The sequence below is a fragment of the Marmota marmota genome, unplaced genomic scaffold (assembly GCF_001458135.2).
Source record: "Marmota marmota marmota unplaced genomic scaffold, marMar, whole genome shotgun sequence".
Taxonomy (NCBI): domain Eukaryota; kingdom Metazoa; phylum Chordata; class Mammalia; order Rodentia; family Sciuridae; genus Marmota; species Marmota marmota.
The window spans coordinates 14,603,262-14,621,710 of NW_025999961.1; the positions used below are offsets into that span (position 1 = coordinate 14,603,262).

General features: G+C 33.7%; 1 protein-coding gene and 1 pseudogene across 3 annotated transcripts in view; both read left to right on the forward strand.

Annotated features, from left to right (window-relative positions):
* LOC107151171 overlaps nt 1–5,926 on the forward strand; it is a 19,002-nt pseudogene extending 13,076 nt beyond the window's left edge.
* The window catches only part of Cdh12 (cadherin 12), a 939,940-nt gene that overhangs the window by 656,192 nt on the left and 265,299 nt on the right, over nt 1–18,449 (forward strand). For 2 of the 3 annotated variants that reach the window (XM_048802957.1, XM_015496396.2), the window contains one exon: nt 8,512–8,922. In XM_048802957.1, the coding sequence (XP_048658914.1) occupies nt 8,692–8,922 (231 nt within the window). In that variant the 5' untranslated portion in view covers nt 8,512–8,691. Of the gene's footprint in view, nt 1–8,511; nt 8,923–8,944; nt 9,082–18,449 lie in introns of those variants that run through there. The other variant, XM_048802958.1, reaches the window with a different exon arrangement.

The window sequence follows — 18,449 nt, forward strand, 5'->3', positions numbered from 1 at the left end:
GGGAGGGGAGATGTGGGGAGGGGGGATGGTGGAGGATGGGAAAGGCAGCGGAGCACAACAGACACTAGTATGGCAATATGTAAATCAATGGATGTGTAACTGATGTGATTCTGCAATCTGTGTATGGGGTGAAGGTGGGAGTTCATAACCCACTTGAATCAAAGTGTGGAATATGATATGTCAAGAAATTTGTAATGTTTTGAACAACCAACAATAAAAAATTTAAAAAAAGAAGAAGAAGTAAATTACTGCCTTTTTGGTTTACTTACTCTTCTATGTACAATCATTACTTCCTCAAGAAATTATTAAACAAATGGTACATTTCCACTTCATCATTTAAATGTCCCATATAATGTTTTCATTTTGATCCATTAATATTCACTCCTTCATGTTCTGTCTCTTGGATTCTCCAATCTGGACTGATGCTTCTTGCCCCTTCACTATACCATAGTTATCTTCAACAGATGACTTTCTACCATTTTTTCTGAAAGTTTTCTTTGTCTTTCTGTTAAATTTTTAAACTCCTGAATCTCATATGTTACAATCAGTTTTTATTTTATTTTTTTTGAAATCAACTTTGTTTTTGAATATGTTTAGATTTACAAATGTATTGAAAATATAGATCAGAGTCCCCATATATCTGGCATTCATTTTCCCTAGCATCTGACATTCTTATGGTATACTTTGTACAGACTATTGACCTATCATTACTGACTCAAGTCCATACTTTTAGTTCTTATCTAAGATCCTTTCTCTATTCAAGGATCTCCTTCCATTGGGAGATTTCAGTTGTGAGGTCTCCTTATGTTCTACTTGGCTGTGACAGTTTCTCTGGTTTTCTTTGTTATTGATGACATTCAGGGTTATTAGAAGTGTTAGTTAGATATTTTACAAAATGCCCCTCAACTGAGAATTGTCTAATGATTTTCTTATGGTCAGCTGTGATTCTGGGTCTTTATGAGGAAGATTGCAGAAATAAAGCACTATTTCTAAAACATAACATCAAGGAGTTTAGACTGCAGTTAAAAATCATCCCACAAAAGTAAGCATGTGTTCAGGCTTCTCTTTTCAGTAAAAGAGATTCCGTCCCTATCATCAAGTACTGGGAATATGACTCATGTTGATTAATTTTCTTCCTTTTCCTTCCTTCCTTTCTTCCTCCCTTCCTTCCTTCCTCCCTTCCTTCCTTCCTTCCTTCCTTCCTTTCTTTCTTTCTTTCTTTCTTTCTTTCTTTCTTTCTTTCTTTCTTTCTTTCTTTCTTTCTTTCTTTCTTTCTTTCTTTCATTGTTGGCTTCCTAAATAATTGTGAACTAAGAAGGAGGATCTGGACAAGTAACAGACCCAGGAAATAATTGACTTCATGAACTAAGACCAGAGAGCAAGAATCACCTTCATTCTTGTTTCACTCATAAGAGGCAACAGAGGTAGATTAACTACCTCTACTTCTCAGTGGCCAGTTTTCAAAACAGAGAAGCCTCAGAAAAGGTTTTGCTACTCCACAGAAAGATTAGAGTTTCATTTTGGCATGTGTTTAACAAGAACCAAGAGAGCATTGGTGAGAATGTTGCTCATCCCCAAAGCATTGTGAGAACAACTTTTATTTCAGAACACAAGTCAAAATTTACATAATGATGTCCATTAAAACATTCAGATAATCTTTCCAGGAGTTATATTCTTACACTATTTGATTTGTCTGGAATCTCTAAGTGTTTATTGATTATGATGAATTTGATAGAATGGGAATCAAGAAAATGTAATTTGTGAAGTTAAGTCACATTTTTTAAAATTATGTTTTCAAGGTAAAGTATAGCCTGAGATAAAATATAAAGCTTATTGTTGATATTTTAATAATTTGTGAATGACATATGTTATGTTGCCACTGATTACTTTTCCTAAGGAAAAATAAGGCTGTCCCTCATGTTATTTGGATAGGGGATCATTTTCAATTACTATTTCAAATTAAAAGGCCATTTATCAAAAGAAGGGACAAGAGAAATTATCATTCTTCTTTTTCTTTAATCTTTGAAAAGTGCTCTTGAGAATCCATATAATATTATTTTAAAGTATACCACAAGCATTGTCACCACTACAGAGTTATCCAATAATGAATGTAGTCATAGAGTGTTAGCCATAATTAACACATCTGTCAGGTTAATAAAAGCTTCCTGAAAAGCATTTTTCATTATGCATATGAATAAGGCCCCTCATCAGTATTTGTCTTAAAAGCAAACATATACAAAATTAAATAAATAGCTTCAGAAACCATAGCCCCTATATCTCAGCTCTGGAGGCACACAGGGAAATGTCACAGTCTGTAGATATTTTACAACCCACCATCCCCTGCTTTGATATATGATCTTTTTGAATTTTATTTAAGCTCTCCTTTGTGCTAAAAGGGATATTTGGCTCCTAGAGATGCAAATCAGTTTTAGGAAGTCTTTGGAAAACTACTTTGGCTCCACAAAGTTTAGTAATATTAGACAAGTATGGATTTTTAAACACTATGTCTGATGTCGGTATGTGGAATAAAACAGCCCGCTGGCAATATCTTTTTTAATGATTAAGTTTTTTTGAGGTTCTTCTGCTTACACAAAGCAATGATATATCACAATGAGTCTGGACTTTCTGAAGTTATAACAGCATCATTGATACAGGGGCAAGTGCGCCTGGTTGATGGCTCAATGTATTTTTTCCTTATAGTTTAGCTGATGTTGTATGTCATGGATAGTTGTTTCCAGTTCAACTAAGAACCAGGGTCATTCAATTTGCTTGCAATTTTTTTGTTGTTGTTGTGATATTACACTTTTAAAGCTCTCTGGCTGACAGCTGAGGCCAGAGGCTGGGATCTGTGGGGAGCACCATCATGCACTGAAAATATCAGTTCAACTGATTATTAAAGGACTGCAGAGTTCTACAGACTTGAAATGGATGTTAGATTCACAAAATAATTATAAGTTAGTAGTTGTACTTATACATGTTTTAGTTGACTATAGAAATTAATAAATATTTATGGAGTCATCTATATCCTCTACAGGTAGAAGAACATTGTGGCTTTATTTCCACAGTCAAAAGCTACTTGTTACTTAGCATAAAACCATGATATGATTTCTTTTAACATGACACCTAAAAAGAATATAGTTCTCAGGTCCATCCTTTTATTAATTAATTAGAGTTATTTATCTTTAGTGAAACCAATCCTGAAACTATTCTGACATCCAGAGTTTTCAAGTGGGTCAAATAGGATGCCAATCCTGTCTAACCTAGGATAACACCCATAGTTCAGAGTCCCTGCAGCTTTTCAGTTACTGGGAACAACTTGCCTTCTTCTTAGCACAGCAGTTAGTGCTGGGAGCCATTAGCCAAGTAGGTATGACAATTTCCTTGCCAGAGTACCCCATGTTGCAGTGACATTGAATGTAGGTGACCTTGCTCAAGGACCAAGGCAGATTAGGGTGTTCCTGGTTTAAGATAATCGTGTTTAGGGCGTTCCCAGTTTAGGTTCCAGGTTTAAGGTTTAAGATTATTCCTGCTGGGAATAGGGCGTATCCTGCTGCCTGAGTTCCCCTTGAGTTCTCACGGGATTCAGACAGTATATTTTGGGAGACTGAAGCCCAGTGGAGGTGGATTTGGGCAGAGAACGTGGATTTTGGGCAGAGAACGTGGATTTCCCCAGAACGTGTTTGTATACGGCTGGTGTGAGTTCGGGAATAAAGAGTTGCTGTTTGAATCTACAAGCTGTGTGGTGGCTCGTGATTTTGTGCCCAGCCAGACTGCGGCAAGTTAGTGCAAGTCACAGGACTAGTTTAGCACTTCTTAGTTGGATTAGTTACATTGTAGGAGCACTTTCAGAATCCCCAGCCACCATCCAATCCTGTTAGCATACTAGTGCTGTAAGACATTGAATTTTTTTTTCTGTCTCTTCCTAAAATTATGTGTCCTTCTCACTTCCTGGGGTTAGAAAAAAAGGATTCATGAATGTTCTGACTTCAAATGAACTATATTGACCTGATAGTTTCAATCTTCTCTTCTACAGAAGAGCTAAATTACTTGAGGAAACTTAAGCTAACCAATATTGAAATGCCTACTTCTCTTTAGAAAAAAATATTGGATCTCAGGCCATCAAGTGAATATTTGAATCCCTTGATATTTTTATCTGTTTATGCATTCATTAATGGAGGGGTGGCATACCATATCAACCAGGAGTATGAGCTCTGGGTCAGACTTCCCATATTCAAACCTACCTGCTATGTACTAATTTGTGGACTATGCTAAAGTCTTCTAATTTCTAGGTTTTTCCATTTCTTCTGTACAATGTATACTACAATTCCATCTACTTCAAAGAGCTGTTGTACAGATACAGAATATTCAGTGCTATGTGGAACTAGTAAGTGTTTAATAAAATTAACTACTGTCATCCTGTGAATAATCCACTGAAACAAGGTGGACAAGGATTTAGTACCTACCATATAAGAGGGAATGCTATAAACATTGGAGAGAGAACAGATGACAAAAGAAACACCTCCACTACTTCCCAGCCTCTCTTTACCCATCATTCCACCCAGAAAGAGTGCAAGAATATACCTCTAATAAAGATTATTACTATTGGTATTAATATAAACTGAAGATTTTGAACTCAAGAGAGGGGGAAATTGCCAAAGGTCAAGCATACAGAGGTACCTTATGCAGTCCTAATAAATTCTGAAATATCACATGCACTAGGATGTGATATGGAATTTTATAATTAATTTTGCATCCTACAAAATTTATATTAAATTTTCAGAATTCATGAAAATATATGCTTCCTAAAACCCATAAAATCATCAGTCACAATCATCATTTTAATGAGGATATTAGCAAAAATAAATTACTTAAACACCCCTCTAAATCATCATGTGTAACTGGTGGCTACCATATTGGATAATGTAGGTCTAAGTTAAAATTTTGTGAACATTTTTTTATAATTAAAAGACATGATGAAATACCTAATACTTACATTTTTATTAGTACCAAGTATTTGGTCATAGAAATGGAACAAATGGAAATATACTAGTGAAGAAGAAAAGATAAAGATTTAATAACATGGATATAAGACTACTTAAGAAAAGAGAAAGAGGGACATGCACAAAAACGTGAAAGAAACAAAGCATGTTATTAGAGAATATGTGTTCAATGAGAGTCAAAAGAACGAACAGAACGTGGGCTGGAGGGAAATGAGTATTATGTTCCACAGTGATTTTTTCTGTGGCTCCAGTTAACTTCAGCCTTATTCATATATTTTGCATTTAGTTGCCATTTTTGGTCATGCAAGTTTTAAATTTGATGGAAAACTGACTTATGAAATAACAAGCTTTTCATGTTATATTTACACTGTTTACTACTTACTGATTATTTGTGAAGTAATTATTTCATATCAAAGAACCATGTTCTAGTACTATAGAGAAGGAGAGCATAGGTAGATTAGAAATTCTTATTTATTATTCCATAGGGGATGAAAACTCAGCTTTTAAACACTTTTAACCCCTAATGGTAATAAGGATGAATATAACCCAATGTTCAGCTTAAAAACAAATGCTCTAATTCATTGGCAAGATACAATTAGGGGACCTTATGACAGCCCATATCAAGGTGGTGTATTCTTTTTGACAATTCATTTTCCTATAGACTACCTCTTCAAACCACCTAAGGTTGCATTTACAACAAGAATTTAATATCCACATATTAACAGTAATGACAGCATTTGTCTTGATATTCTAGGATCACAATGGTCTCTTGCTTTAACTATTTCTAAAGCTCTTTTATCCATTTTTTCATTGCTATGTAATCCAAATCCAGATGACCCTTTAGTGCCAGACATTGCACAGATCCATAAAACAGACATAAGTACAACAGAATATCTTGGGAATGGACTCAAAAGTATGCCATGTGATGCTACCTTAAAGTCTGCATTATAGCTGGAATAAACTTTAAATTACTGTTTTAAAAAAGTGATGCAAGTTTTAAATGTATTGGAAATATACAACAGAAAATATTTGTTTTGAGTATTGAACTTAGATGTGAATGCTTTCTAAACTCTGGGTTTCAGAACTTCACATCTCAAAAAAAGTGGAGGAGAAAGATTTCATGGAAGTAAGAAGGCAGAAGCACAAACCAATTACTTATAGTAGAAGGAGAAGTTAGAGTTCTGGAATTCCTCTTCATGTTTATCTCCCCATCTAACCTGTATGTGATAGGACTAGGATTGAGTTGGGTATGGGAAGAAACAGAATAAATGAAAAGTTTAAGTCAATAATACATTTTACAAGTTAACAATAGCAATTTAAACTTAAAAACAGATGAGGAAAATATGCCTACTATGTTCATTCAAAATAGACTCATCTTTTCTCTAACCTCCTAATGCATTGTTCCTACAGACATATTTCATTTTAAGTATTTGCCTTTGAATGTTAAGAATAATATTCAGTCAAAGTTTGTGATTGTAAACTCTAATGTGTGAACTAGTGCCTTCCAACAGAAAATAATGTAAGGCATAATTGAGTTGCCTATGTAGGTTTAATTTTTTATTTCATAGAGTAAATAAAGCAAACATAAATAGGTGAAATTAATTTTACTATATATTTATTTATTATGATCTAAAATGTTGTTGTATTAACAAGTAATAAATATACAACTTAATAGTGAGATATTGTACATTATTTTTCATCCTAAGTTTCTGAACTTAGTGTATAATTTAAAAGTAGAGTACATTTTAAAAAGTGGAGTACATTCCCTTATCACCAAATTTTTACTAAATAGCCATGTGTAAATGGTGGTTACAATAATGGACAATGTAGGTGTAATTAACATTATAGAAACATCATTCCACCACAATTACAAATGTAATAAAATATATTCACCACAATTACAAATGTAATAAAATATATAATATTTATGTTTTTGATAGTCATACTCCTTTGGGTAATAGAGAAAATGCCATGCCTCTTTGTGCTTTTTATTTTAGGAATGTCCTTATATAATACTTCCAGAGCATAACTTTTGGATACTGCACACTGCACATCTTATCTCAAGTATAGTGAATTGCTCCCATATCAAATGTTTAAATTACAATATTTGTGAAGAATTATTTATACATTTTAATTATGATACATGACTGAGTATGTATTGGCCTTAGTTAAAACTGATTGGTTGACAAAAATTTCCATTTTTTATAGATGTTTAATCAATCCATTATTGACTTTGGTTTCAGTTCTATTCTTTTGAAAGTATTATGTATATTTTCTTGCCTGTAACATTTTTGGCTCTTGAAACCCTCATAGGCTCTGGGCCTTGTGCCCCTAATGCTATAAATCCTCCCTGGAACAACACCATTTTCCACATACCTGCTCATAAAACACAGGAATGGTCCTATTGTAGCTCTCAATGAAATTGTCACCTAGAGGAGGATTTTATTCACCTAAGTTAAGTTGTCAGGATATTTGGGTTGCTTTTTTCAAATTATTGGCATAATTTGCTTATAATTGTTTATTTGACTGGTTGTTTTCTGTTTATGATTTTAGAGGGACTATCTAAAGTCCCTGTCTATTTTCTTTAAACTAACACATAAAGTCTTTAGTCACTGAACATTAGGCAAAAGTAAAAAAAAAAAAATGCTTATTTTAAAGGAAAGTTCAAATCTCATTATACCTAAATGCAGAATAGATATCCCCTGCCCCTGGTCATAGGGATTCACATTTGCTCTACACTGCACCTTATCTACAAAATTATTCCTATACATTCAATGTTTCTAGTAGAGTGAATCTGGTGAAGCACGTTTTCTACTTAAAGTTTAAAAATTCTTATAACAATATGAATTCATCAATCATTTGCAGTTTAGTGAGATATTTTTATTCATTTTACATTTGTAATTATTTTCTTTCAGTTCTCTTACTTTAGGAATCTTTATACTTTAATAGTTTGGGGGTTTTGTTTGTTTTTTCTTCTTCAAATCTTTGCTTCTCCATCTTGACCTATTTTTCTTCTGTCAGGAAAAGTTTTTCAAACTTTGCAGATGTTTTTGGTTGTCATAACTGGGAATGGGATAAGTTATACTGTCATCTTTACAGTAGATAAAGAGGTGCTTCTAAAACCTTTAAATTATATAAAGGGGCTCCAAGAAACAAAGGATGATCTACCCCCAAATGTCAGTAGTGCTGAAGTTGCAAAATCCTATTCTTATTGTTCACTTTTAAACAGTTATCTGTGTTCTTTCCTTTAAATGATAATTAAATTTAAATATATTATTGTTTGAAGTAACTCATCTTGTTTTATTTTAATTTATAACTTTTCAAGTCTGGAAAAATTTTATGTAATTTATTCAACTTATAACAGTTTTAATAGCCCTGAATATTTCCCAAGATAGTACTTTAAAGTTTTTCCTTTTAGTTTCTTTAAATGTTGGGAGATACAATGACAATTTTGATGATATCATTATGAAGTCTTATTAATTTAATGTATCTTTGTTGTTCTATTTCATAGGTCCCCTTAGATGGAATATAATAAAGCAGAAGCTTCAAAAGGATTAATGCCTGGATTATCATTTCTGCAATAAAACAGAAATCTAAGTGGTGAAGACCACAGGCACCTCAAACCTGGATTCCAGAATTCTATATTAAGCACTGGAGTTTTTAGTACTCTGCTATAGGAAAGCCTTTGCCAATGCTTACAAGGAACTGTTTATCCCTGCTTCTCTGGATCCTGTTTGATGGAGGTCTCCTAACACCACTTCAACCACAGCCACAACAGACTTTAGGCACAGAACCAAGAGAAAATGTTATCCATCTGCCAGGGCGACGATCACATTTCCAACGAGTTAAACGTGGCTGGGTATGGAATCAATTTTTTGTGCTGGAGGAATACATGGGCTCCGAACCTCAATATGTGGGAAAGGTAATGGCGTGTTTCTTTTGACAACCACTTGATAGGAAGGGGGAATATGAATTGTGTATTGTGTATGGATGTTTTGCACAGGAAGTGAACAAACCAGTGACTAGACCACTGGACTTACAATCAAAGGGACCTGGTTTCTCTTCCTGACTCATGGCCTGGGTAAGCTTTGGAATATCATTTAACCCTCTTTACTTTAATTCCCCCTGATTATTTTAATGAAAATAATATATGTGTGTGTGTGTATTTGGAATACATTCCATGTTTATTTATTTTGCTTCCATTTTTGTCATTCTTTGTGGAAGAAACGAAGTTAAAATATGTAGATGCCATAAAAAGCCTTAGCACATATGGTTTGCAGCCAATCTGAAATTGTTCACTAGTCAAGTCAGAGACAAAAAGAAAAATCTCCAGGCATACTATCTTAAATTGATATTGAAGTTCTTGAATGAGCAGGATTAATTCCTTCCCTTTTTATTTAAAGCTTGAAACACCATCAGGATTGTAGTTCTAAAAACCTGTCTGTTTTGACCTACTTATATTTATAAACAATTTCTCTTTGTTATGTTTTGGAAGTTATTTTAAAGTTACTTATGGTCAAAGGCATAAATACTGGATCAGAAATGTGCACCATTTGATATTGAAACTAGCATACAATTTTGAAACCATATTACAAGCTTAGAGATTTAAAAAAAATAGTCAATGGTAATACTTTCAGCATACTTGTTTTGATAATTGTTTTCTTTTTATTAAAAATTTTCCTTATGTCTAAGATAGATAAAATTTATCCACATTATCAAAAAGTCATTTTTCCAAGCTGGGGTTGTGGCTCAGCGGTAGAGCACTCACCTAGCCTGTGTGAGACTCTGAGTTCCATCCTCAGCAACACATAATAATAAATAAATTAAATAAAGATATTGTGTCCAACTACAACTAAAATATAAATATTTTTTAAAAGTCATTTTTCCAGAAAAATGAATATTTTATTTTATTTTGATTTTGTGAAATTTCTTTTAAATTTTCTAAATGATTTTGTCATGAACTTCAATGAAATCAGATTAACTCTCTTGAGGAGAGTTTAAAATAAGCAAAATAAATGCAAAGACAGAAATGGAAAACAATGGTAGGAAGACTATTTGGACATGGTTTAGAAGGTCATGTCTCTTGAACATTAAATCCTGTGAGTTTTCTGAAAATTTAAGCTATAGAGAAGCATGATGGGACTTGTGATTCCAGAATTTGGGTAAAAGTAGCATATCTGTTCATGGTCTACATTCTTTGTATTACTTTGTTTAAAATTTGCCTTTTGGAAATGCATTTAAATTTTACTGAATAATAGAGTGAAAAATAAGTTCCAGTAGAAACTGCTGAAGATGAACATATACTCAGGATTACCACACAGTTGTATGGGTCCCAAAACAATTTGGTTTTGCTTTCATTTTTTTACTGGACATTTATCTATATATAAAAGTTGAGTCCCTCAGCTTGCCATGTAAGATCGATTCTGGGTATCCAGTTTCAAATAATCTTACAAAAGAACAATAGTAACAGTAGATACCATGGCATTGTTCAGCTATCTCCTTGACAGCTTCCTACTAGAATTCTGAGTCTGGGTTTGTAGCCCTGGGATGACCTTCTAAATGTAATCCCTGGATTTGAAACCATGGGTTAAGCAGAAGGTCACAGTGAGTCCAAACGGTTAGAAAAACAGTGAGGCCCAAAGAGTTCCAATTTAAAGATGTCCTTCTAATATAACAGCTACCCACTAGGACCATAGGCAAAAGAAGGGTCTTAGGTAGTTTGGAGAAGGTACTACAAAGTACTAATGTCTCTGAGGTAATCACTGAAAACTTCTGCTTATACAATTCTTCAATAGGACCATGTGATGTAAAAACCATTAAGACGTGTTTAGATAATTTCATGTAGTTTTGGTGCACTTGCTTCTTTTTTATTTAACTAAATATGAAGATGGAGGTTTGAAACCCAATTCATATGAAAGCAAGGCATAGCTCCCAACCATTTTGAAGATTTCAGTTTTCTAAGCTCTGCTTATGATAGATGGTATATATCACATTGAAATTCCTGGAAAATGCCTGTAGAGAAGGTACTCTCTGTTTTTAATTAGATCAGACGCACAGACTTTAGTCACAAGAATTAGAGATAATAAAGTCAACATTTTGTTAACAAATTAATGACACTTGATTTTTTTCAAGGTAGAATAGCTTTTTACCTACCAATGATCTTAAGTTGTAATGGAAATGTTAGGTTAACTGTCCAGTTCTTATTTGGTATTCTGGAATTCCACCATTATAATTGTATGGTGTGAAATTTATTTGGTTCACTTAGAAGACAAGTTAACTTTTGTAGATTGTATTAAAAAGAGTGAATCCAACATCTAACCTATTACGACATTTATATAGTGTTACTTCTACAGGTTTATGGGTTTACATTGGTAATGTGTAATAAAAACCCCTTGTTCTTCAGCAAGATACACTTCTAATGTAAATGAAATGTCAGTTGCCAATATTTTCTTTCCTCAAGGAAACTAATTAAAGTTTAATTAACTCTGTGCTGATACTTCCAATTTTGGGAATAAAATTATGATAGCATGGAGGCCAATTCAACATATTTTATATATGTATGTAAACAATATATAAATGTATTTATATTTCTGCTCATTCTATAAAGGCTTTGAGATAGCACACAGAAAGGCAGATTATTACCAACTACATAGAATGCAGGGCTAAGGAAAAAGGAATATGCAAAATTGCCAACCACAATGGTCTACTGACTACTATCATTGTGCCTCCAATTTAACTTTCCTTTTCTTTTTAAAAGAAGGCTTAGTCCCTACTATTGGAGACTCCATTCATTTAGAGAAAATTTATTTCCAAGTATCAAAATATGAAAGAATGATCCTATGTAGAAATTTGTAGAAAGAACAGTGTGTGGCTCAGTGGCCATTAGCCTTGTTAACAATTGTATTTAAAGAAGCAGATGCTAACATTGATATCCTTTTGTATATATATATATATATATATATATATATATATATATATATATATATTGCTTTGAATGAATGAATTCTGCTTTACTTTTCATACAAAAAATCATAACAGTATGTTAAATTGAAGCCAATTATTTCTCAAAATACATGTTTTGTATTTACTAAAATAACCTGGGTGTGAGTTCTATGTTGTCAAGTGAAACAGAAATTAATTTACCTTAAAAAATTACATATTAGGTATTGCTAGTTGCTAAAACTAAAGACAAAGAAAAAAGTCTGCATCACAAATAGCCACATAATTATGCACATGCATGTATACATACACAAATTAATGATAATTTGGTTGCTTACTCCAATGCAGACAATTGCATGCCTATGTCTGTGTATTTCCAAGTTTTGTCAGAGCCTCAAGGCAGTATATCAAGACAATACTGACCCTTGTTTCCTCTAAGAGTAATTCTGAAAGCTAAGTTGTCATTACAGATGAATTATAGTTAGAAGCAACACTTAAATTTAAATTGTTTAAAACGACAAAAGTATAAAAAAGAAACATACAGTCCCTAGTTTCAGTGGCCTCTATTTATTGAATATATTTTGATTCAGCATGCATTAAACCCTGATACATATTAAGCCTGGTGAGGTTAAAAGTAAATATGAAGTTCCCTACATTAAAATATAATAGGTAAACTTTACTGAGTGATTCCTTTGGGCACCATCTAATTGCTTTATGAACATAAATTTATGTATCTTTTCATAACAGCATTATGAGGAAAAATACATATGAGAAAACTGAGGTGCAGAAAGCTTAAGTAATCTACCCATTGTCCAACATCCAGTAAATTCTGAAGTTAAAATTTAAGGCTAGGTAGTCTCCATTTTGCTCCATTGCACCAGACAATATCAGGGTATATAATTCTCTATAGCTCCCAAAGGTGAACAATGACTTCAGTACTCTGCCAAAAGCACTATAGTGGAGACAAATTGTGGAACTGGAGGGACACTGGATGCTCTGCAACTGTATCAAGAAATGTAGGACTTCAAGAAAGTTTTCACAGATGAGGAAGCACCTGAGATAAGTCTGGAAAAATGATTTGACTGACATTTCCAGAAGAGGTTGTATGGAGGAAAGTTTTTAAAAACCCTGAGATAAAGTTTCAGAGTAGTTTTGATTTGCATTTTCCTGATTGCTAAGGATAATGAATATTTTTCATGTGTATTTGTTGACCATTTGTATTTTTTTCTTTGGGGAAGTGTCTGCTTAGATCATTTGTCCTTTTATTGATTGAGTTATTTGTTTTTAGGTTCTTCATAAACTCTGGATTTAAATCCCCTGTCAGAAGAGTAGCTAGCAAAGATTTTCTTCCTATCTGTAGCCTTTATTTTCACATTCTAAATTTACTTTGTTGCTGTGCAGAAGCTTTTTAATTTGACATCATCCCACTTATTGATTCTTAAGTTTATTTCTTGAGCCTTAGTAGTCTTAATAAGGTAATTTGTGCCTCTGCCAATATGTTGCAGTGTTGATCCTATGATTTCTTCTCATAGTCACAGTGGTTTTGGTCTAATTCCTATGTCTCTGATCCATTTTGAATTGCTTTTTTTTTTCAGATTGATCGAAAGAAATGTAATTTCCTTGTTCTTCATACAAAGGAACATTTTACAGCACCATTTCTTAAAAGGCTATATATTTTTTTCCCAGTGCATGTTTTTAGAAACTTTGCCAAGTGTCAGATGACTGTATCTATGTGGGGTTGTCTTTGTGTCTTTTATTCTATCCTATTGGTCTTCATGTCTGTTTTAGTGTCAAGACCACACTGGTTTTGTTACTATAGTTCTGTAGCATTTATTGAGATTGGGTAATGTGATGCCACCAGAAGCACTCTTGCTCTGTATTGCTACGGATTTTCTCAGTCCTTTATTCTTTCATAAGAATTTTTGGCCTGCTTTTTTTTTTGTCCCTAGTTTTTTGAAGAATGTCATTGGTATTTTGATGAGTATTATGCAGATGATAAGATTTGCTGGAGAGGATGTGGGAAAAATGTTGTTCTTTTACATATTTCATGGGACTTCAAGTTATTTTGGAAAATAGTATGGCGATTTCTCCAAAGATTAGGAATTGACCTGCCATATGGTGTGGCAATCCCACTGCTTGGTATTTATCCAAAAGAACTAAAATCAACATACTGTAGTGAAAACAAGAATTCCAAAGTTTATAGCAAAACAATTCACAATAGCAAAGTTAAGGAACAAGCCTAGATGTCTGTCAATGGATGAATGAATTTAAAAATGTGGTATATATGCAAAAGGGAGTTTTACTCAGCTGTGAATAATGAGATAAATAAATTATAACATGCTGATAAATGAATAGAACTAGAGAACACCATGACAAGTGACATATTCAAGACTCATAAAGTCAAGGGTCAAATATTTTTTTCTTTTATGTGGAAGCTAGAAAGATAGAAAAGAGGAATACAAAGGGAATCTCACAAAAGTACAAGGTAGACTAGTAGACAAATAGAGAAGGGTAAACAAAGTGGAGGATGGTGGGAGATTATGGGTAATTACTTAGGAACAAAATCTATAATTTATTCTATGTCCATGTATGATTATACCATTATGAATATTATATATACATATATATATATATATACATATACATATATATATATACATATACATATATATATATATATATATATAATATACTGATTAAAATATAATAACAGAAGAGAGATTAGTAGAGTAAAGCAATTGGATGGTGGTGGGAGGTGAGGAGAGAAAGGGAAAATACTAGGAATGTGATTATCATATTGTTATACATGTGTACATATATGGCATAAAAAAGAATTCTGCTATTGTATATGATGATAATGCACCAATAAACATTAAAATAAATTAATAAATAAAAGATGCATCAAAGACAGAGAAACTGAGATCTAGATAGGGGATATTTGTAGAAAGGAAGTAAAAGGGCACAGTGAGCTTGTATAGGAAGTAATGGAGAAAATGTGATATTAGAGTTGAAGATCTAATAGATGGGAGAAAATTTAAAAATGTCAACTTCTATTCACCGTGGACATATAAAGGATGAGGCAGATTAGAGGAACACTGTTAGAGGCAAAATCTTCAGAAATTAGTGGATAATTGCATATAGAGTATAAAAGAGAAGTAAAAATGTGACACAGATGTTTGACTTATTGTTTATTAGTATCTTGTAAAGATTTGGGATGAGAATATGAAAAAAAAAATCAGTGTTAGACGTTTTATTCCCTAATTACTTGAAAATAACCAGGTAAAGTCTATTACAGATACTTGAATTCATTAATCAAGAATTCATTAAAATATCTTGCGTACATATGACTGGAAAAAAATCACACAAGTATGTTATATACTCTAGGAAAAAATACAGTGGCAAGAGAATCCTAAATTTTAATTGTAAATCAGGTGAAGGCTTTGCTGTCAGTAGGAAGTAAAAGACAAGGATAAGATAATATCATGGAAGACAAAACAAGAAAAACTTTTTAGGAATAATAATAAAAAAAATGACAAGCTCCACAGGTCAAACAAAAGAGTTACTGAAACAAGTTCATTTTATCTTGTGATTAATGAGCCAGAAGTAACCTTTACCAAAATGATTTTCTCTAAGGTGCAAGAGAGGCAAGGTAAAATAAGAGATGCCCTAAGGGATCCCCTATATTCTACATATACTTTCTTCCATTGTAGAGTAATAGTCCAGCTACCCCTTACTAGTCCAGATTGATCACCCCAGCCACCACAGTAATTCTCTTGCATTTTGTTTCAGAGGCATGAAGATCCCCTAAATGGCTGGGGCCAGCCTTAACTTGTGGTTCATGAAATCATGCTTTGCACTGGTGCAGGCATTCTTCCCTTTGAAATTAAGATCCTTAGGCCAGCAGAGCAGAGGTTAGAGGGTTAGGAAACAATATTTTGCCAATGGGTCAAAGTATGGTGCACAATTGACAGCCAGCATCCCTATCTGCCACTCATAATTCCACCACCATTACATCTGCTGAATAATATGGCTCAAGTGGTATAATGAAATCATATGGCAGCCTGGACACATTGCAGAACCTTCATTTGTTCTGGATCTCACTCTAAATGAGCAGCTTTTGGGGTCATGGGTAAATGGGCCAAAGTAACCAAAAATTAGGACTATGTTGCTTCCAATATCCAAACAGGCCCACTAGGAGTTGGGCCTCCTTTATGGTTGTAGGGGAGACCACACATAATAATTTTTCTCTCATATTAGCAAGGCTTTCAATATGCCTCACATGATTAGGCTATTAGGAACTTCACTTCAGTTTAAAACCCTTGATAGTTTTTGTTTTTGTTTTTTTCATTATAATGTAACCCATTGATAAGTAAATATTTTTGTCAATAAGTCTGAAGCAGTTGCTACTTATAGCTCACTAGATCTAAACAATAAAATTTTATCAGTGTAATAGGCCAATGTTATACCTACAAAAAAATAGATAGTCAAGTTTCTTGTGAACTTAATTATTATATAGGAATGGAGAGTTGATATGTCCTGAAGGATAACAGAGAACTTGTATTGCTGGCCTTGACAGCCAGAAGCAAATGGCTTAATGGAGTTATTTACTCTCAGATATAGAAGAAAATGAATTTGCTATATAAATAGCTTCATACCAGGTACCAGGGGATACACTAATTTGTTCAAGCAATGAAACCACATCTGGTACAGCAGCTACAATTGGAGTCACCACCTGTTAGAGTTTATGATAATCCATTGTCATTCTTCAAGACCCATCTGTCTTCTTCACAGGCCAAAAAGAAGACTTTCATTGGAATGTGGTGAGAATTGCTACCACTGGATGTGTCAAGTCCTTGGTGGTGCTGCTAATCTCTGCCATTCCTCAAGGAGTTCAGTATTGTTTTTGGTTTAATGTTTTTTTTCTAGGTAGAAACTATTCTGTTGGCTTTCACTTGGCTTTTTCTGCCATAATAGCTTTTATTCTAGAGTTCAGAGAAACCATTTGAGAATTAAGCCAGATATTGAATATATCTATCTCTGTTATACATTCTTCATCTGGGGAAATAACCACAACATGGTTTTGGAATCCACTGACATCACTGTGAAATAGGCTTGAGTCAAGATCCATTTTTTTCCTCTTAAAATCATAGCCCCTATACTAATTAGTGACATTTTAGGTCTCCTGAAATTAGTGTTAGTTCAGAGCTAGTGTATAGCAATCACCAAAAGGTTTTATTATTGCCTTCTTCCCAGTGTACAGTCAATCTGGTGAAAGATTTTCGTCCCTTTGGAGAAAGATGGGAGAAAGATTAGCAGAATGGACTTTTTGGATGTGTGTGATCCTTTCTGAAGGGATCCTGCCATGTCTTTATTCAAGAGGTGCTGAATCTCTAAACTTACATTAGGTAGGGAATTTAGAGAGGGGCAGTGATTACTATGTGATTTGGGTTAGGTTTTTTTACTCACTTGACCTAAACTTTTCTGATTATAGAGATAAAATAATAAGTTAATAGGCTTCCTATCTATTTCATTTATAGGAACAGGATGATCTTCCTACCAATGCCTAAATATGTCATGATTCATAACAATCTGATGGCTCTTTTGACTCCTGTCCTTTATAAGTACCTAGGTACTATTTGCTTTTTGGACAATGAGTGCTGTCACTTGGCCCCCATCATTCAAAGATCTGATTATTCTTCTTGCATTCAACTTTCCTAGTTTATGGCAGCAGCTACAACATTGCAAGTTTCATTCTACAGAAAATATTGATCACTTGGATGCAGGCACTCCCTTCACAAACTTATTTCTCACAATGGTAGCAAATGTGTGTGTCTGGATCTCCCAGGATGAGTAAGTCCTAACGGAAAATTAATCTAAGATTTTAATCTCTGTAAATCTTTGAACCTGTACGGCACAGTAAACCAAGGCATTTACTCATTGAAATTTATTTACTATGGGGAATATTTTACTTTATGTTTCAGCCAACCAAAGAAACAAAATATAAAAATTCTTTCTACTCCCCTAACTGCAACACTAAATTCAGAATTTTTCTTAGTGAGCTCTTGTCCATAAATTCAGCTCAATCCAACTTTATGTTCTTTTCATATTATCCTACAACCTTACTATCTATTTCCACATTTATTCCCCAAATTTCTGGCTATAAGAATTAGAAAAAATGAGTAGTTTCTTTGCTTTTAGCGCTCTTAGATCTCATGGTCCCATCCTATACTTCATATATAGGGAATTTTGGGGCCTTGACTCAAGTTATAGATCCAAAAATAAAGAGTGGCAGTGAAAGTGAGTCCCAAGGACCCTCAGTGGTCTCTCAAGGCCATGGCTTTAAGGAAGGCCATAACACTTTTCTTGGAAAATGGAGTATAATTTACTCATTTGAGGTGGAGAGGCTGATCCTACTGGCAAAGACAACTCATTAGAATTTAGGGGCTTGATTTCTCCAGGTACATCAGAGCTTCCCGCACACTCCTAGTCCAGCATACTATACCCCACTCC